The sequence below is a fragment of the Oncorhynchus tshawytscha genome, linkage group LG16, assembly GCF_018296145.1.
Source record: "Oncorhynchus tshawytscha isolate Ot180627B linkage group LG16, Otsh_v2.0, whole genome shotgun sequence".
NCBI classification, from domain to species: domain Eukaryota; kingdom Metazoa; phylum Chordata; class Actinopteri; order Salmoniformes; family Salmonidae; genus Oncorhynchus; species Oncorhynchus tshawytscha.
Genome location: NC_056444.1, coordinates 26,003,759 through 26,025,637, shown reverse-complemented (window position 1 = coordinate 26,025,637; position 21,879 = coordinate 26,003,759). Strand labels below are relative to the sequence as shown.

The 21,879-nt window shown below is 43.3% G+C and overlaps 1 protein-coding gene across 1 annotated transcript in view; it reads left to right on the top strand.

The window, feature by feature from the left end:
- adarb2 (adenosine deaminase RNA specific B2 (inactive)) overlaps positions 1-16,672 on the top strand; it is a 68,023-nt gene extending 51,351 nt beyond the window's left edge. Inside the window, exons 7-9 of the mRNA XM_042299025.1 lie at positions 6,617-6,798; positions 12,681-12,865; positions 13,843-16,672. Coding sequence (XP_042154959.1) covers positions 6,617-6,798; positions 12,681-12,865; positions 13,843-14,019 — 544 coding nt within the window. The 3' untranslated portion in view covers positions 14,020-16,672. The remainder of the gene's footprint in view (positions 1-6,616; positions 6,799-12,680; positions 12,866-13,842) is intronic.
- The last annotated feature ends 5,207 nt before the right edge of the window (positions 16,673-21,879 follow it).

Genomic DNA, 21,879 nt, shown 5'->3' with positions numbered 1-21,879 from the left:
TGTAGTATCATCTCACCACCGGTATAGTATCATCTCACCACCAGTATAGTACTGCAGTATCTCACCACCAGTATAGTATCATCTCACCACCAGGATAGCACTGCAGTATCTCACCACCAGTATAGTATCATCTCACCACCAGTATAGTATCATCTCACCACCAGGATAGCACTACAGTATCTCACCACCAGTATAGTATCATCTCACCATCCGTATAGTATCATCTCACCACCAGTATAATATTATCTCACCACCAGTATAGTATCATCTCACCACCAATATAGTACTGCAGTATCTCACCACCAGTATGATATCATCTCACCACCAGTATAGTATCATCTCACCACCAGTATAGTCTCATCTCACCACCAGTATAGTAACATCTCACCACCAATATAGTATCATCTCACCACCAGTATAGTACTACATTATCTCATCACCAGTAAAGGCCTATCTCACCACCAGTATAGTACTACAGCATCTCACCACCAGTATAGTACTATCTCACCATCAGTATATTACAAACTCACCACCAGTATAGTACTATCTCACTATCCGTATATTACAATCTCATCACCAGTATAGTACTATCTCACCATCAGTGTAGGCCTATCTCACTACCAATATACTACTACTACAGTATCTCAACACCAATATAGTACTTTCTCAACACCGGTGTAGTACGATCTAACCACCAGTATAAGACTATCTCACCATTGGTATAAGACTATTTACCACCAGTATGGGCCTCACCACCAGTACATTAGTACTATATTACTATCTCACCACCAGCATAGGACAATCTCACCACCAGTATAGGACTATCACACCACCAGTATAGGACTATCTCACCACCAGTATAGTACTATCTCACCACCAGTATAGTACTATCTCACCACCAGTATAGAACTATCTCACCACCAGTATATTACAATCTCACCACCAGTATAGAACTATCTCACCACCAGTATATTACTATCTCACCACCAGTATAGAACTATTTAACCACCAGTATAGGCCTATCTCACCACCAGTATAAGACTATCTCACCATTGGTATAGTACTACAGTATCTCACCACCAGTATAGTACTACATTATCTCACCACCGTATAGGCCTATCTCACCACCAATATATTACTATCTCACCACCAGTATAGGACAATCTCACCACCAGTATAGAACTATCTCACCACCAGTATATTACTATCTCACCACCAGTATATTACTATCTCACCACCATTATAGGCCTATCTCACCACCAGTATATTACTATATCACCACCAGTATAGAACGATCTCACCACCAGTATATTACTATCTCACCACCAGTATAGTACTATCTCACCACCAGTACAAGACAATCTCACCACCAGTGTATTACTATCTCACCATCAGTATATTTCTATCTTACCACCAGTGTAGAACTATCTCACCACCAGTATAGCACTATCTCACCACCAGCATATTACAATTCACCACCAGTTTAGAACTATCTCACCACCAGTATATTACTATCTCACCACCAGTATATTACTATCTCACCACCAGTATAGTACTATCTCACCACCAGTACAGGACAATCTCACCACCAGTATAGTACTCTTTCACCACCAGTATATTACTATCTCACCACCAGTATATTACTATCTCACCACCAGTATAGTACTATCTCACCACCAGTATATTACTATCTCACCACCAATGTAGTACTCTCTCACCATCAGTATATTACAATCTCACCACCAGTATAGGCCTATCTCACCACCAGTACAGGACAATCTCACCACCAGTATACTACCACCAGTATTTCCACCAATATATTACTATATTACTGTTGTCCGGTCCTCTGGCAGTCTCTATGGGGGTGCCACAGGGTTCAATTCTTGGGCCGACTCTTTTCTCTGTATATATCAATGATGTTGCTCTTGCTGCGGGCGATTCCCTGATCCACCTCTACGCAGACAACACCATTCTGTATTCTTCCGGCCCGTCCTTGGACACTGTGCTATCTAACCTCCAAACGAGCTTCAATGCCATACAACACTCCTTCCGTGGCCTCCAACTGCTCTTAAACGCTAGTAAAACCAAATGCATGCTTTTCAACCGTTCGCTGCCTGCACCCGCACGCCCGACTAGCATCACCACCCTGGATGGTTCCGACCTAGAATATGTGGACATCTATAAGTACCTAGGTGTCTGGCTAGACTGTAAACTCTCCTTCCAGACTCATATCAAACATCTCCAATCTAAAATCAAATCTAGAGTCGGCTTTCTATTCCGCAACAAAGCCTCCTTCACTCACGCCGCCAAACTTACCCTAGTAAAACTGACTATCCTACCGATCCTCGTCTTCGGCGATGTCATCTACAAAATAGCTTCCAATACTCTACTCAGCAAACTGGATGCAGTTTATCACAGTGCCATCCGTTTTGTTACTCAAGCACCTTATACCACCCACCACTGCGACCTACATGCTCTGGTCGGCTGGCCCTCGTTACATATTCGTCGCCAGACCCACTGGCTCCAGGTCATCTACAAGTCCATGCTAGGTAAAGCTCCGCCTTATCTCAGTTACCTGGTCACGATGGCAACACCCACCCGTAGCACGCGCTCCAGCAGGTGTATCTCACTGATCATCCCTAAAGCCAACACCTCATTTGGCCGCCTTTCGTTCCAGTTCTCTGCTGCCTGTGACTGGAACAAATTGCAAAAATCGCTGAAGTTGGAGACTTTTATCTCCATCACCAACTTCAAACATCTGCTATCTGAGCAGCTAACCGATCGCTGCAGCTGTACATAGTCTATCGGTAAATAGCCCACCAAATTTTACCTACCTCATCCCCATACTGTTTATATTTATTTACTTTTCTGCTCTTTTGTATATTACTATCTCACCACCAGTATATTACTATCTCACCACCAGTATATTACTCCCTCACCACCAGTATATTACTATCTCACCACCAGTATAGTACTATCTTACCACCATTATAGGCCTATCTCACCACAAGTATAATAAATTAATATCTCACCACAAGTACAGTACTGTCTCACCACCAGTATAGTAAAATCAGCTCACCACCAATATAGTACTCCCTCACCACCAGTACAGTACTACAGTATCTCACCACCAGTATAGTACTATCTCACCATCAGTTCATTTCTATCTCACCACCAGTATATTACTCCCTCACCACCAGTATAGTACTATCTCACCACCAGTATATTACTATCTCACCCCCAGTATAGTACTATCTCACCACCAGTATAGTGCTATCTCACCACCAGTATAGTGCTATCTCACCACCAGTATATTACTATCTCACCCCCAGTATAGTACTATCTCACCACCAGTATAGGACAATCTCACCACCAGTATAGGACAATCTCACCACCATTAAATTACTCTCTCACCACCAGTATATTACTATCTCACCACCAGTATATTACTATCTCACCACCAGTATATTTCTATCTCACCACCAGTATAGAACTATCTCCACCAGTATATTACTATCTCACCACCAGTATATTACTATCTCAACACCAGTATATTTATATCTCACCCTCAGTATATTACAATCTCACCACCAGTATATTACTATCTCACCACCAATATTCTACTACTACAGTATCTCACCACCAATATAGTACTCTCTCATCATCAGTATATTACAATCTCACCACCAGTATAGGCCTATCTCACCACCAATATTCTACTACTACAGTATGTCACCACCAATATTGTACTATCTCACCATCAGTATAGTACTTTCTTACCACCAGTATAGAACTATCTCACCACCAGTATATTACTATCTCACCACCACTATATTACTATCTCACCACCAGTATATTACTATCTCAACACCAGTATATTTATATCTCACCCTCAGTATATTACAATCTCACCACCAGTATAGGCCTATCTCACCACCAATATTCTACTACTACAGTATCTCACCACCAATATAGTACTCTCTCATCATCAGTATATTACAATCTCACCACCAGTATAGGCCTATCTCACCACCAATATTCTACTACTACAGTATGTCACCACCAATATTGTACTATCTCACCATCAGTATAGTACTTTCTTACCACCAGTATAGAACTATCTCACCACCAGTATATTACTATCTCACCACCACTATATTACTATCTCACCACCAGTATATTACTATCTCAACACCAGTATATTTATATCTCACCCTCAGTATATTACAATCTCACTACCAGTATAGGCCTATCTCACCACCAATATTCTACTACTACAGTATCTCACCACCAATATAGTACTCTCTCATCATCAGTATATTACAATCTCACCACCAGTATAGGCCTATCTCACCACCAATATTCTACTACTACAGTATGTCACCACCAATATTGTACTATCTCACCATCAGTATAGTACTTTCTTACCACCAGTATATTACTATCTCACCACCAGTATATTACTATCTCACCACCAGTATATTACTATCTCACCACCAGTATATTTCAATCTCACCACCAGTACAGGCCTATCTCAGCACCAGTATAGTACTACATCTCACCACCAGTATAGGCCTATCTTACCAACATTATAGGCCTATCTCACCACCAGTGCATTTCTATCTCACCACCAGTATATTACTATCTCACCACCAGTATGTTACTCTCTCACCACAGGTATAGTACTACAGTATCTCACCACCAGTTTAGTACTCTCTCAACACCAGTATATTTCTATCTCACCACCAGTATAGTACTATCTCACCACCAGTATATTACTATCTCACCACCAGTATATTACACCCTCACCACCAGTATAGGCCTATCTCACAACCAGTATAGTACTACAAAATCTCAGCCACCAGTATATAACTATCTCACCACCATTATATTACGATTTCACCACCAGTATAGGCCTATCTCACCACCAGTATAGTAATACAATATCTCAGCACTGGTATATAGGACCAGTATAGTACTACAACATCTCAACCACCAGTATAGAACTATCTCACCACCAGTATATTTCTGTCTCACCACCACTATATTTCTATCTCACCACCAGTATGTTACTCTCTCACCACCGGTATAGTACTATCTCACCACCAGTATAGTACTACAGTATCTTAACACCAGTATTACTATCTCACCACTTGTATAATACTACAGTATCTCACCACCAATATAGTATCTCACCACCAGTTTAGTACTCTCTCAACACCAGTATATTTCTATCTCACCACCAGTATAGTACTATCTCACCACCAGTATATTACTATCTCACCACCAGTATATTACACCCTCACCACCAGTATAGTACTATCTTACCACCATTATAGGCCTATCTCACCACAAGTATAATAAATTAATATCTCACCACAAGTACAGTACTGTCTCACCACCAGTATAGTAAAATCAGCTCACCACCAATATAGTACTCCCTCACCACCAGTACAGTACTACAGTATCTCACCACCAGTATAGTACTATCTCACCATCAGTTCATTTCTATCTCACCACCAGTATATTACTATCTCACCCCCAGTATAGTACTATCTCACCACCAGTATAGTGCTATCTCACCACCAGTATAGTACTTTCTCACCAACAGTATAGGCCTATCTCACCACCAATATTTTTCTATCTCACCACCACACTTCTGTGCAACAGATGCAGACAGGATTAGAGCTTTATTGATTATGTGTCACTCGTGGATCTTCCTCAACAAACTCAGAGGTGATTGCCCTTGTCCCTGGTCCTCGAGAAAGAAAAGCACACCTGTAAGCACAAACCCGCTAGAAGTGCATTAACCCTGATGTCAATGTTGAATATATGAATGATAATATCTGGGTGGCTGTAATGAGTGATAATGCTCTGACCTTTGTTGAGTGTGTGTGTGTGTCACCATTTGTTCCCTATCTTGTCACGTCCTTTGGCCAGATAATGATCAGATTGTCTCTGTTCATCACTGATTCTCCTTCTGTCTCCCCTCTCTCCCCCCTCTCTTTTCTCCCCTCTCTCCATCTTCTCCCATCTCCCCTCTCCTTTCTTTTCTCCCCTTTATCTTCTCCCATCTCCCCTCTCCTCTCTTTTCTCCCCTTTCTCCTCTCCTCTATCTTCTCCCATCTCCCCTCTCCTCTCTTTTCTCCCCTTTCTCCTCTCCTCTATCTTCTCCCATCTCCCCTCTCCTCTCTTTTCTCCCCTTTCTCCTCTCCTCTATCTTCTCCCATCTCCCCTCCCTCTCTTTTCTCCCCTTTCTCCTCTCCTCTATCTTCTCCCATCTCCCCTCTCCCTCTTTTTTCCCCTTTCTCCTCTCCTCTATCTGCTCCCATCACCCCTCTCCTCTCTTTTCTCCCCTTTCTCCTCTCCTCTATCTTCTCCCATCTCCCCCTCCCCCTTTTTCTCCCTTTCTCCTCTCCCCCGCCTATCTTCCCCTCCCATCTCTCCCATCTCCCCTCTTTTCTCCCCTTTCTCCTCTCCTCTATCTTCTCCCATCTCCCCTCCCCTCTCTTTTCTCCCCTTTCTCCTTCTTCTCTTCACCTTTCCTCTCTTTCCTCCTCTCTCCTCTTCTCTCTCCCCCTCTCTCTCTCTCATCTCCCCCTCTCCTTTCCTGTAGATGGAACGTCCTGGGACTGCAGGGGGCATTGTTGAGTCACTTTGTGGAGCCGGTGTACCTCCACAGTCTGACGGTGGGCAGCCTCAGACACCCGGGTCACTTCAACAGGGTGATGAGTCAGAGACTGGAGTGCCTCGGACCGCTGCCTGCCACTTACAGACGCAACCAGCCTCTTCTTAGTGGTAAGAGACACAGACAGACAGACAGACAGACAGACAGACAGACAGACAGACAGACAGACAGACAGACAGACAGACAGACAGACAGACAGACAGACAGACAGACAGACAGACAGACAGACAGACAGACAGAGACAATGCAACGCTATACAAAATGTATCATGATGATAGTTTTAACTTTGGATATGTTTTTGGATAACAGTGTGTTCACCCTCCATACACACTGAGGTAGGTCGTGCACATTACTCATGAAGGGCATTTTCCCTCTCTAAAGATCCCCAGTGCCACAGAACTCTGGGTAATTAGGTGTCATAAGGATGAATATTTTTACAGCTCCATCATCATCAGGAGTGATTATTGTACAGAAGGACCTTTAGTGATGATGGTCATAATGAATTTATCATTGAACAACCAAGAACACTGTAGAGTCACTTGGAAGTTGTCTGAAGTATTAAGTTAGGTACTGAAGACAGTCCCCACGTAAAGGACATAGTATGTCTCCATAAGATAATTGCTCCTTCTGCTCGAAATGTGAATGTTTTGCTCAAAGGTTGACATAAATTCTTTGAGAAATGTTTCTCTTTCATTTCATCATTGTTGACAAAGGGCAGAATGGTGACCTTTACCTTGGACAAGCAGACCCTCAAAACAAAACAGACGTGGCCACAGACATCTGCCACAAGCATTCTGCCTGTCATTCTAGACATCCTTCTGAGTGTGTTTCAAGTTTTATTAGTCCTATGTACAGGATGCACATGGTATACACCGTCCAACGAAGTGCTTACTTGCAGGTTCCTTCTCGACAGTGCAACAACAATAAGAAATAAGAAAAGATAAGAATATGAACATAAAGTAAAAAGCAGAATAAAAGTAGAATAAACCAGAGCGGGTCCGGATACAGAATTCTAAATAATGTCACAGGTCTGGGTCGGATCTGTTATGATTGTCACGGGCCAATTGTGACTGACTGATCCGAACGTAGTTGAGAGAGAGAGAGAGAGAGAGACATTTGATCATTTATGCTACTGCTCTTGCTTTTCGCGAGAGTGGAGTGTGGCTGCTTGTAGCTTGTTGTTACCCAATCATAAGTCATCAAAGCGGCAAGAGGCTACAGTCATAGAGCCTCCGTGTGTGGCAAAAGTTAGGAGATATCTCATCAGTGGAAGATGGAATTAAAATGAAGGAGAAGGATAGGCTACAACGACCAAGAGCCAACAGGTAGGCTGCGACTTAATATTCTGAATGGAGTTGTTGTTATTTGTAACTGTAGGATGAGAAATTGCATGCACTGCAGCCTCAATTAGCCTAGCTAGCTAACGTTAGCTATTTTAACTAGCTTCTCCCGGTTTGATGCAGTCAAGACAGATACAAAGTCATAGTATTTTAAGCTACTTTATGAACGGGTGCTGATAAAGTGTGAGAGGAGGGAGAGAGGTGTGAGGGAGGGGCTGCACTGTGAGCGAGTGACACAGGGAGCAGGGAGGGAGAGACGAGAGACAGCAACCAACCAATTGACTCGCGTAGACTAATAGGTGCCATAGCTAGGTTACTTATCCTCAAACATGATTTTTTCTGCTGCTTCCCTCACTCGGATCAGACCTGGTCTGAATCCGACCATGTCTACATATGGAATGGGTCTAGTTGTTCTCTGGTCCGTTCGGAAAGGGTCTCTATGTATTTATGCAGATCGGGTCCGGGTGGGAAAGCCCCAGGTCCACTTCAACTTTTTGGATCCGTGAAGACCTCTAGTTGGAGCAGTAGGCAAATTGGAGTGGGTCCAGTGTGCCTGGCATGCTGGCCCTGATGTGGGCAATGACCAGACTCTCGAAGCACTTCATGATGACCGAGGTCATTTGCGAATGTCACTTTGTTTTTCTTGGGCACTGGGACAGTGTTGGTTTCCTAAAGTAGGTGGGGACTCCAGCCTGGGACGGGGACAAGTTGAAGATGTCCGAGAAGATACCTCACGTCTACCTCTGAGGGTGAAAGCACCTGGTCATCTGGAGCAGTCGAGAGTCTTCCTGGATGGCTCGGTATTGTCTGCCTCGAAGAAAGCATAGAACGTGTTAATCTTGTCTGGGAGGAAGGCTTCGATGGGCACCGACTGCTGGTGTGTCTAAGACGTCGGCGCTGAGGAGGTTGTGCTTCTTCCCGGTTCCTGTTCGACTTAGCTTTTTTTATGGCTACTTATGGCGATTAAGAAGAGGAAGGAAACGGGGACTCAATGCTAGGCTGAAAAGACAGGCCTACACGGCCTCCTCTTCCTAGCATCCTGATGACTAATGTCCAATCGCTGGAAAATAAACTTTGTAAACTCAGTGCAAGGCTTAAATCGCAGACGGACATCAGGGAATGCTATGTCTATGTGTTTACTGGGACGTGGCTTTGTGTGTGTGTGCGTGCCTGCATGCGTGCGTGCGTGTATCTTTGCTGTCTGAACCATGGAGCCAGTAGAGGACAGGGGGAGGGCTGGGGGAGGAGGAGAGGAGAGGGGGTCATTGGAGAGATGGCCCTACTCCAAATCAATGTAATCACAGCTCTTATCAGACAACCATTCATTGTGGAGGAGGGAGTGAGCAAAGAGGAGGTGGATGGAGAGGGGGAGCGAGAGAGAGAGAGAGAGGGAGGGATGGATGGTTCATTCCATTCACTCCCAGGGCCCATGCTCTCTCCTCCTCCACCCTCCCTCCACCTTTTCATTCATCCTGCCCTGATGAGATCCTCCACCATTGTGTCTGGGCCTCTTGTTCAGGGAAATGGCTGGGTTATTTTAAGTCCTGTCATATGAAAGGCTCTGGCTCTGACTGACTTCCCCAGGAGCTCTTATCACTGCCAACCAAATGACTCCACCTGCAGCAGAGAGCAGAGGGGACTAAATACATCAATGAGGTTGTCCTTCAAAAAGTCACCTGGATTTAACCAAACCGGGAGACACCACACTGGAGACACGGCCTGGAGTTACTTTTACTATTAGAGAACGTTTACATTGTATCCTGCTTTGCCAGTGCTGCCTTTTGCCTCAATCACATTTAAGACTTTTCAATTGACATTTGTTCTTGGATGTGGCGTGGTCTAACAAAGTGTTGTCCCCTCCACCCTCACGTTCCTAAATTGCATGTAACCTGCGTTGCCGGTACTGCCTTTCGGCCTTGCTCACATTTTAGACTTTTCAGTTGTCCACTCAATATTAATGCCGCGTGTGCGTGCATGGCTCTAAGTAATTGTAGCGTTATTGGTGGTGGGTTTTTGATATGAATATTTACATTTTTCCAGCTATTATAATTACTATACATCACATAACCACAGGTTTGAATTGGTCTACTTCATGAGCTACCTGCAGAGCACTAACTAGAATAGAGAAACTGATCAAGACTTCACAGAAAAATCTAATTGGCTATTACAGAGACACGCAAGTCAAGTCGATTGAAGGGATCAAATGAGGCATGAATAGAGGCAGTGTGATAGAGAGAGAGAGAGGGAGAGAGATGGAGAAAGAGGGGGAGACAGGAGAGGGAGAGGAGGGAGACAGGAGAGGGAGAGGAGGGAGGGGGAGAGAGAGAGGAGGGAGACAGGAGAGGGAGAAAGAGAGAGAGAGAGAGAGAGAGGGGGGAGACAGGAGAAAGAGAGAGAGCAAGAGAGGGGGGAGTCTTTTGTTCAAAGAGGTGTGTCTCTGTAAGAGAAAGGAGGGATGATAATAAGGACTGGTGATTGTTATGTCGGCAGGCAATTCATTCCAGCTCTGAAAAGCTATAGAAAAGAAGGAAGAGAGGAATGAAAGACTGGTGAATGGAAGAGTGAAGATGGGAGGATGGGGGAATGAGTCTGCCACAGAGAAAGATGATCACTGAGAATATGTGTTAAATCTATTTTGTGTTATATCTCAGAATGCATGGCTTTGTTTCCATACAATTATATGACCAAGTTCTTTTTCTTAAGGTATCTTCATCAAAACTGATCCATCTACTAACTACTGCAATAGTAATAGCATGATTAATTATGAGCGATTCGATCATATCATTAATATGGACACTTGTCCAGACTTAAACATTTGATTCAAATGGAGATATATTATGGGTGCATCGTACTTTGCATGAGTTCTTAGTTACCCCGTGTCAAGGTAAACATTCCTACTATTATTTTCTACTTTGTTTCCACCGGTGCATAACTACATTATAATCAGTGTTGAGGTCTTGACAATGCTGCTGGAGTGTGTATGTTTTTTTTTAGCTGCACTCGGCAGGGGCGCTAATTCCCTGTGTCCGTAGGGGGGGACTGGTTGTCACTTCTCTTGTTCTGTAACACTGGGTGCTAATTCATTGTACATGAAGTTTAGTGGCTGAGTCTCCTCTCCTCCTCCCATCCTCCTCCTCTTCCTCCTCCTCCTCCTTGCCCTTCTTCTCTCCTCACCATCCTCCTTTCTCAAAATCCTCCTCTTCCCCTCATCTCTTCCTCATCCCATTTTCCTCCTCGCCACCTATCCTCCACCTCTCCCCCTACCCTCCACTGCTTTTCGTGCAGAGTGCTATCGGAGCGCTAGGCTAGCTAATTGGATGTGAGAGGCTGTGTCTGATTGAGGAGTCCAGTGAGGGACCTCAGTATCTCAGGCACAGTGTTTACCACAGAGATAGTGAAGCTTCAAACGCCCACGTTACATTATCCACGTCAACACGTTTCCCTTTAATGAAATGCACACTCACATGCTTGATAGACCCTCGGTCTTTCGTTTTCTTTCACTCTGTCTTTTCTCTCTCTTTCTTTCTCCCCCTCACTCTCCTCTCTCTCTCTCTCTTCCCCCGCTGTTTCCTATCCCTTTCTCCCTCTCTCTCTCTCACCCTAGTGTCTCCCTGTCTCTCGCTCTCTCTTCCGATCCCTCCCTCCCGTCTTCTCTCCCTCTCCCCCCCAGTGTCTGTATCTGCTCTCTGAGGAGAGGGGCTGGGGTATGAACAGCTTGGAGATAGAGAACCAGGTTGACTAAGCTTTTGCACCACTGCAAACGTTGCATCTGTTCTTTGCTAGAGGGAGTTAACCACAAAAAAGTGAAAATGAAAAGCAAATGAAAGTATAAAGTTCAGGTTCAGGTGAAACAAACATACAGTCATTTCATGTTTCAGCTGTTTTTTGTCCTTCAGTTGTTGCATTAGTGTAAAAGTGTAGCAAACATGTGCCTTGGCCTCTATTGAACAAGACGGTCCCCTGTCCCCAAGTGTCTAATCTCCCGTGGACAGACTACATAAACAGTACCGTAGATCTGTCATGATACAACGGGATGCAAGAGATAACCAGCGGTATTAGTGACGGCGCTTGGGTTTTTCATCACTGGTTATTTGGACAAATCACAATTTCGCAGGTGTTAGCATCTTTTGAATTTCGGAAGGGCAGGGTACTTTTGGCCCATAGACTTGCAAAGAGAGCGGGTGGAGCTTTTCATTCCAGTTCCGATCCTCGTTTTATCTCTTCTCAACGTGTATGGATCCAGAACTTAAAGGTAGACTCGGCGATATGACGTAGATGCAGAAAGTAAACAGCATAGTGGGTCAATTTGCGCAACAACAGCGTTGAAGCGCGGGGCTCAACTTCTCCGCTGTTTTGGTCCTGTGGCTCCCACGCCTGTAACAGCGTGAAGCAATACCGTGCACATGCGCCGACACTGTTTGTGACTGTGTGAGCGACGTGTTGGATCTCGCTCATCTCAATATCTGCGGCGCTGCTCGTGGCAACATCATTTCGCTGAGTCTACCTTTAAATCGAGCATCTAACCAATTACGCAAGTCTTTAGTTCTGGGTTAACTGGGATTACCCTGTGTCTAATATGACTAAAAGCTTAAGCAATCACACACATTCTAAAAAGAAAAAATACATTTGTTTTTCCCTGTGCATCCCTGCAGGTCTGAGTGTCAGCGGTGAGTGTCGTCAGCCGGGGAAGTCTCTGTGTGTTAGTGTGAACTGGACTTGTGGGGACGGTCAGCTGGAGGTGGTCAACGCGGCTACGGGACGTAAGAGGGACTCTGGGACGCCATCAAGGCTCTGCAAGCACGCTCTGTTCACCCGCTGGGCAAGGCTGTACCGCAAGGTGAGTACTGCAGACAGAGACACGTACACACTATGAACTGTGTCACAATGAATACAGATGTTCGATCTTAATTCGATCACTCTGTAGTTGCAGAGAATGTTCGAGGTTTAAAAAGGTTTCTGAAGTCCGAAAGGCTTCTAAGGTGTAATTTCCACTTTAAAATGTCAGACAAGATTTTCCCTAACGAAAAAAAGGGAACAATCACAAAAAAAATGTATTATAATCCATAAATTATATTCCACATAAGAATATCACACGTCATGTTGCTGCAGGATTATTTTTCTGCTGTAAGAAACTGGTCAAATGAAGATAGTATATCTGTACACGGGCATAAAACAAATGTCATACCATGCCTTTAATAGCGACTAACCAAGCTTCCGGTGAGTAGTATGGAGCCACTTGGCGTCTCTGTGTGTCCAGCAACAGCTGCCACAGTACTCTAAAGCAGCTTACCCCCCTTTTACACAATAGCAGCCTATTATTTTAGAACAAACACAAAGCGCAGTTTAATTTTCATTATGAAAATCTATGTAAATGCCTGCAACACCCAAATGGTGGCAGTTAAATTATAATGATTATATAACCATAATTATTTGGAGAAGCACTTGAGGAGCGCCGCCCTTGGAAATTGGTCCCCGCGCGCAGTAAGGCATGCAACAGCAGACACAGTAATCTCCAAAGAAACTTAGTGACTTGACTGTGCCTACGTCCCCTCTCTCGCCTCGCCTAGCGGCTGCTCCTCTTCTCTTTCTGCCTGCGCCACAAAGGAAATGCACAAAAGCACAGAGAATGTTCAATTGCTTGTGAAATTTAAATGGGGAGATTACACAGCTGTTGAAGTTCCCCGTTTGTGCCAGCCCATTAGTTTTGTTTTGCTCTCTATCTCTCTTACCCTAACCCTCTACCCCGTCTTTTTCTCCCTCTCTCTTCCTCGCTCCATCTTTATTTCTCTCCCTCCTTCTCCCTTCTCTCTCCAGTTGAGTATCCATGCTTCCGGGCCCGTGGACCAGCCACTGATGTACTGTGAGGCCAAGATGGCTGCCGGCTCTTACCAGACTGCCAAACAGCAGTGGCTCAGATCGCTACAGGAGACAGGCCTGGGAACCTGGGTGAAGAAACCTCCAGAGCAGGAGAGCTTCCTGCTACAGGACTAAGACATTTCACTCCATTCCAGCCATTATTATGCACACGCACACCAGCTTCCTGTGGTGTGCGTGTCCGTGTTCATCCGTCCGTTTGCGTGCGTGTCTGCAGAAGGAGCATGTGGCAGTTGGCTTTATTGTTGTCCGCTGACTTTGGTTTGCTCTACAAGCCTCCATCTCCTCCTCGGCAAAAGCCACCTTTGATGTTGGTCGTTCAAGTTCCACCAACAAAAAAACAAAAAAAAAAAAATGAAAACGGGAATGAAAGAAAGTGGGTTTGATCGGACCTCTCCTTCATTATCCCACTGGTCCCTGGTTGTCATGTCAAAGCCGGGGAGAAGGCAGGAAAGAAGGCAGGGTAACCTTGGTCAATGTGAAAGGCTGCCGCTATCTTGTCATCAGCCATTTGGGGGCGGCGGTGCGCCTGGAGAGCTCCAGCGGGATGGGGGACAGGGCCAGCCAATTACAGAGCCTGTCATTGTGACGTGTGATGGACAGAGAGATGGAGAAAGAGAAAAGGACCACAGAGAACCAGATAGACAACTCACCGTTACACACAAACACACGCCCTCTTGCCACAGGCCTCGTTCACATATATCTCACCTTTCTCTCCCTTTTCACAGCATCTCTTTGTCTGTCCATCTCCTCCTTTTTCTCTATCACTTCATCTTTCGACCCCCTTTCTATCCCTCTGTTCCTCTCTGCCACCTTCAACCCCCTCTCCTTCAGCGATCTCATTCTCTCCTCCTCTCTCCCCTCTCTCTCTCTCGCCTCCTCTCCACCTCTCTCCGCTCGCTCTCACGAAGCTAGAGGTTCTGACGTGGCCACGACAGGTTAATTCCACCTGCTCTTAGTGGCACAAAGGGAATAGAGGAGAATGGAGGTGATAGCAACATAACTGCTGCCATTAGCCCACACTGGGGTTCCCCTTTCAGATAGAACACCACAGCCATCTTAGCTTCTTTAATACCTGTCATTAACGCTCTGACTTGATTTCACCTTTTTACCTTTGTAGTCAGGTCTCACGCTGTGATTGGAAGGGCACAGTTTTTTTTACACCTTTTCTTTTTTTTTAAGGTTGATTATAAAGGAGGGTTGATTAACGCACAATAGAGCAGTCGTGAGCCTGACTTGTTAGCTGCGCTCACTTTGAGCTGGTGTAAAAGGGTTGTGACCGGGTTGTGACCAACCTGCTACAGTGGTTTGGTTGACGAGCGATTACCTGCAATGACGGGGAGGACACAGAATGGACTGACATTCAGTCGTCAATGGGAGAAACACAATAAATACAACCCTACTTAACAAAATGCATTTTGGTGTTTAGATGCGGAGTCATTCACTCTCTATTGGCCCTACTCTATAGCCCAGGTGCTGGGTGGTAGCGAGGGATCGTTCTCTTCTTTGTTTCACATCCTCACTACTCCCCAAGCCAGTCTGTAAAGGTTCAGAACGCTGGAACACACTACACACTCTCTGTAAAACACTGACTTCTCAACCCTGGCCATGTTTGTCCACGTTGGCCCCCTTACTTTATGTTTGTGTTAATTTCAAATGTCCTATTTTCACCCCCTGTTTAATCTTGAAAATATGCTTTATTTTAGTATTACAAGTATTGTCAAATCATTTCAAATCATTAGGTCAAGGTTTTGTTTTTACATGTGTGATGTTCCAATGTAGGAATAAGTTAACGTTACATGCATACATTATCGTCATGTTGTTTAAATCCTCCCACCTTACTCTGACCCTTTCCTTGGAGTTCACGAAGAGAACAGTCCAGGCTATTATATTAAACACAGTAACAGTGTCACCTAGTGGTCATAGTTCTTATGTGTCAGTGTTGTTGCTTGTCCATCACTCTTCTCTGCCTCAGATCCCATTTTGGTAGTGTGTAAGGTCCACTGGGCAGGTAGACTGTAGGAAATGGTGTCACTGTTCCACCGGACAAGAACGTGGATCATCATTATCATCAAAGTGGGATATCGTTTTTTTCAATTGGAAAAGTTCCAAAATAGCAGGAGCAGGTGTTTAAGTTTTTATAAAATCCTCCCTGTCCCCGTTAGTAGAGATCCAGGGGAGGTTGTTCTCTTTTATAAAGAGAACCCACCCTGTGTGTTTGTCAAGGCTAGTAGCTAGTATGACCCCAATCAGAGATCACTAGATGCATGTCATACATACATAAACACAGTGCACATCAGGGTTGGGGTAAATTCCATTTAAATGCATTGACTGAATTGAAATGGCATTGACCCTAACCCTGGTACACATAGGACATTATGTGGAGTGATAAAATGAACCATGAATAAATTCAAACTCTTTTTGTCATCTTCATACACATACATGTGTTGTAAAGAATAATCTTAACTAGTTTTCCCTCTGAAAGTTCATCTTGTACATATTTCTCTTTTATTTTCTAATTCGCTCTATTGTTAAATGTAGAGGCACATTTTGTTGGAAGCTTGTGGTATGTTTTACCAGTTATTTTTCAATTAGTCAAACATACACTATATATACAAAAGTATGTGGACACCCCTTCAAATGAGTGGATTTGGATATTTCAGAAACACCTGTTGCCGACAGGTGTATGAACTCGAGCACAAAGCCATGCAATTTCCATAGACAAACATTGGCAGTAGAATAGCCTTACTGAAGAGCTCAGTGACTTCCAATGTGGCACCATCATAGGATGCCACCTTTCCAACAAGTTGTTTCATCAAATGTCTGCCCTGCTAGAGCTGCCCAGTCAACTGTAAGTGCTGTTATTGTGAAGTGGAAACATCTAGGAGCAACACCGGTTCAGCTGTGAAGTGGTAGGCCACACAAGCTCACAGAATGGAACCGCCAAGTGCTGAAGCATGTAGCGCGGTAAAAATCATCTGTCCTCGGTTGCAACACTTACTACCGAGTTCCAAACGGCCTCTCGAAGCAACGTCAGCACAATAAGTGTTCATTGGGAGCCTCATGAAATGGGTTTCCATGGCCCGAGCAGCTGCACACAAGCCTAAGATCACAATGCGCAATGCCAAGCGTCAGCTGGAGTGGTGTAAAGCTTGCTGCCATTGGACTTTGGAGCGGGGGAAACACGTTCTCTGGAGTGATGAATCCCGCTTCACCATCTGGCAGTCCAACAAACGAATCTAGGTTTGGCAGATGCCAGGAGAACGCTACCTGCCCCAATGCATAGTACAAACTGCAAAGTTTGGTGGAGGAGGAATAATGGTTTGTGCTAGGCCCCTTAGTTACAGTGAAGGGGAATCTTAACGCTACAGCATACAATGAAATTCTAAACGATTATGTGCTTCGAACTTTGGGGCAACAGTTTGGGGAAGGCCCTTTCCTGTTTCAGCATGACAATGCCACCGTGCACAAAGTGAGGTCCATACAGAAATGGTTTGTCGAATTTGGTGTGGAAGAACTTGACTGGCCTGCACAGAGCACTGACCTTAACCCCATTGAACACCTTTTGGATGAATGGGATGAATTGGAATGCCGACTGCGAGCCAGGCCTAATTGTCCAACCTTACTAATGCTCTTGTGGTTGAATGGAAGCAAGTCCCCTCGGCAATGTTCCAACGTCTAGTTGAAAGCCTTCCCAGAAGAGTGGAGGCTGTTGTGTCAGCAAAGGGGGGACCAACACCATATTAATGCCCATGATTTTGGAATGAGACGTTCGACAAGCAGGTGTCCACATACTTTTGGTCATGTGGTGTAGTTTTGTGGTTTCTGGCAAATATAACAAACTGATTCCTCGTTAAAAACCCGTTGATTATTTTGAGAGATATTAACAGTATGGCATGACTGAATGGTAATGTTGTATTAAATGAGTGTATATTTGTAAAAATTTTAAACAATAAAAAAATACAATATGGGAAGACGATAATGAAGATATGTCTAATTCAGATGTAAATTGAAGTTATATGAATACATGCTGCTAAGGTTGTAAATTGCACTTCAGTAATACCTTAAAAGTGAATGTTTGTACATGTGAATAAAAATCTGAAAATCTGGTCATTTTATCTCGGTCGTGGTTATTTGTGATGATATAGGTTACTGTGCAATATTTAGTCTGTATGATACGCATTAGGTTGGTCTGTGGGAAGAGAAAACCGTGTAACGTGTGCACCACAATTTATCAACCTAAACCACACTAAATGTTCTTTAGGCCTACAGTATGTGGCCCTTTCCACTATGAATTGAAATAAACACTGTTTTCATGACTGTCTGTCTCCACAGATGCATCACCTCCACACACAAATATTAGAGACTCTTCCCTTCCCCAAGGAAATACATTGGAAATGGTAATCATCCTGTCTCAGTGGCAGGTGTCAAACTGGGTGGGGAGTCACCAAATGAGCTATGAGAAGGGAGAGTTGTGTGTGTCTCTCTTTTCCCCTCAGGGCAGGTATGTCTCATGACTGTCCACACTACAACAAACATCATAATTGACTATTTACTCCACAGCCTGGCCCTTGTGCTTGGTCATCTAACTGTAATCTAATAGACATGATCGGGAGCTAGGGCTGGGCTCTCTGGATACCACTCCGTTCAGAGGTAATGAATGAAATCTACTTTACTGTATGAGCTTAATACCAAGACCAGGGATTTTCCCAACTTGTTCAAACACAAAAAAAATACTGCTTTTTGTAATTCCACATTAACATCCTACATGACTGGAGGAGATTTGGAATAGCCTGAAGGTGATCCAATTCTGGATTTAACAAGAAAAGAGACATCAATAGAACGCTGTTAGGTATCGTCTGATAAAGTTAAATAGAAATCTAACCTTGATCGTGTCAACTGTCAACCAATCCAAATGTGTTATAAAACACATTCCCACTGAGGGATGACAAGCGACCCTTATCTACGTGACTAACCCCTGACCTTTCCATCACAGACTGCTTACTACCCCCAGTCAGAGGGGCTTTACAGAGAGGAAGGGAGAGACAGACAGGAGACAAGAAAACAAGAGAGAGATTGATAGAAAGAGGGAGAGCTTGCTGGGGTTTACGGACAGCCAGTCTCTCCTCCGTATTGATCTCCAGACCATCATGCATCATCTCCTCCATACCTGCTTGTTTATTAGACTTGGCTCATGTCCTCCTCAATGCCACATAAAGGGAATAGGGTACCATTTGGAAGGCAGCCAGGGGCTGTGAAATCTACTTACCTGGCCGCCACCAAGATTTATTACTGTCCATTTGTATTTACTTGGAGGCTGCCACCAAGGGTGCCTCCTATTGGGAAGGACATATATCGTGCACTACTTTTGACCAGAGCCCTATGCACTTTGTAGGGAATATGGTGCCATTTGGGATGTAGACCAAGCATTATTACAGTCTTATTTGTATTGACTTTACTTCGAGACCGATCTTATTACTGTCTCAATTTCTATTTACTTTACTTGGATGAGATTTCCTTCCAGTTTCAGTAAAACATTGATTGTAATTCTCTTCTTTTTAACCAATCGTTAACAAGATCAGAAAACAGTGTTTGACCAAGTCTGTTTTTTTTACTGTCTTGCTTGACATGTGCACACATTGATCTGTAAAACACACAAAGGCTAACATTCTGTAAGCTTTGTATATTTTTGCTGCCTCCTTTCTGCTTTAGAAAGGTAACGAATCAAGTTGACAACCTAACATCACTCAATTAATAATTGTGTTAGGGAGGAAGGAAAACTACTTCTGTATTTTTAAACAAATTGTGAGCTTGAGCACAAAATCAGTTACTGTTATAATACACTATAAGTATTATAACTAGGGCACTCAACATGTTCACTCATTCTATTATTATCTGAGATGTATCATTTAAATTAATTCAATGAACTTTCAAATTAATTTAGCATTCAATTTATGTCAAATAAATTCAGTTATAATTAAACTATTCAGTTAGATTCATAATGAAAATAAAAAACATTTCAACGAATGGAAAAGGAATCATACTTTTAATTGGATTTTGACAAGCATCTGTGCAGAATACATCTATCCCAAAAATGATAATACAGTGTGCAAAAAGTATAATAAAAGAATGAGGTTTAGGGTGAATATATTTTCTTACAATGAAGCCGCTGTGCCTTGCCTATCTACCGGTACTTTTTCCAATCTCATACCACAGTTCAAAATATAAAAAATCATATTCCTTTTTCCCCTTCGTTATAATTCATACATGAGGGTTCTCTGTCCAGCCATACCTCTTTGAAGATTAAAGATGATTCTGATACAGTGAAAGTGACGTACAAAACTGCCTGAATAAAATAAAAAGTACAATGGTGAAGAAATCTGAGCTATATGCTAAAAACAGAACGGGTACATCCCAAATGGCACCCTACACCCTATATTAGTGCACTACTTTTGACCAGAGTCCATAGGGCTCTGATCAAAAGTACTGTAGCTCACCATGAAGGGAATAGGGGGCCATTTTGGACACATCCCCAAGTTATTTTATTAGCAGATGTAATTTGATATTCTGACAGATGCTGGTAACAAGATTAATGCAAATGTGTAACTACATTGTACAACATTCTTATACGTTAAACTTTTTTATCCATACTGAATTTATCTTGAATGTGTAAATTATAACTTATTGTAAAGGCAGTTCTTTATATTATCTATTGTGAAAACATCACAGCAGTATAACTGTGGTGTTGATGCGCAACACACAAACAAACAGATGAGGTACAGTAGAAAGTGACAGACACACAACACAGCAACAAAGCCACTTGGTGACATTTCATCTCATACAACCATGAGCAGAGTTGATAACTATTGTACAGCACATGCAGAACATCGAAACAAACCCGATTGAAGAGCGATCAGATTCACAACAAGCGTGGGTGGGTTATACATTATGTCGATACAAAGAGCACTTGATAGGAATGGTTGTCACTCAGGATGGGTTGTATTGTAACAGTGTTAACACACTTTTCTGACCAGGGAAATCTGCAGCAGCAACTAGATACAGAGCCTTCCGAAAGTATTCACAACCCTTGACTTTTTCCACATTTTGTTGTGTTACAAGCCCGAATTTAAAATTGGTTAAATTGGGATTTTGTGTCACTGATCTACAAACAAATACCCCATAATGTCAAATTGGAATTTATTTTTGAAATGTTTACAAATTAAAAATGAAATGTCTTGCGTCAATAAGTATTCAACACTTTTGTTATGGCACAGATTCAACCACAAAGACCAGGGAGGTTTTCCAAGGGTTCTCAAAGGGCACCTGTTGGTAGATAAAAAATAAAATAAGCAGACATTGAATATCCCTTTGAGCATAATGCAGTTATTAATTACACTTTGAATCGTATATCAATAAACCCAGTCACTAAAAAGATAAAGGCCTCCTTCCTAACTCAGTTGCCGCAGAGGAAGGCCAATGGTGATTTTAAAACAGTTAGAGTTTAATGGCTGTGATAGGAGAACACTGAGGATGGATCAACAACATTGTAGTTACTCCACAATACTAACCTAAATGAAAGGGTGAAAAGAAGGAAGCCTGTACACAACAAAAATATTCCCAAACATGCATCCTGTTTGTAATAAGGCAGTAAAGTAATACTGCAAAAAACGTGGCAAAGAAATTCACTTTTTGTCCTGAATACAAAGCGTTTTGGTTGTGGCAAATCCAACACAACACATCACAGAGTACCACTCTTCATATTTTCAAGCACGGTGGTGGCTGCATCATGTTATGGGTATGCTTGTCATCGACAAGGACTAGGGAGTTTTTAGGAATGAAAAGAAACCGAATAGAGATGAGCACAGGAAAAATCCTAGAGGAAAACTTTGTTCAGTCTGCTTTCCAACAGACACTGGGAGACAAATTAACATTTCAGTAGGGCAATAACCTAAAACACAAGGCCAAATATACACTGGC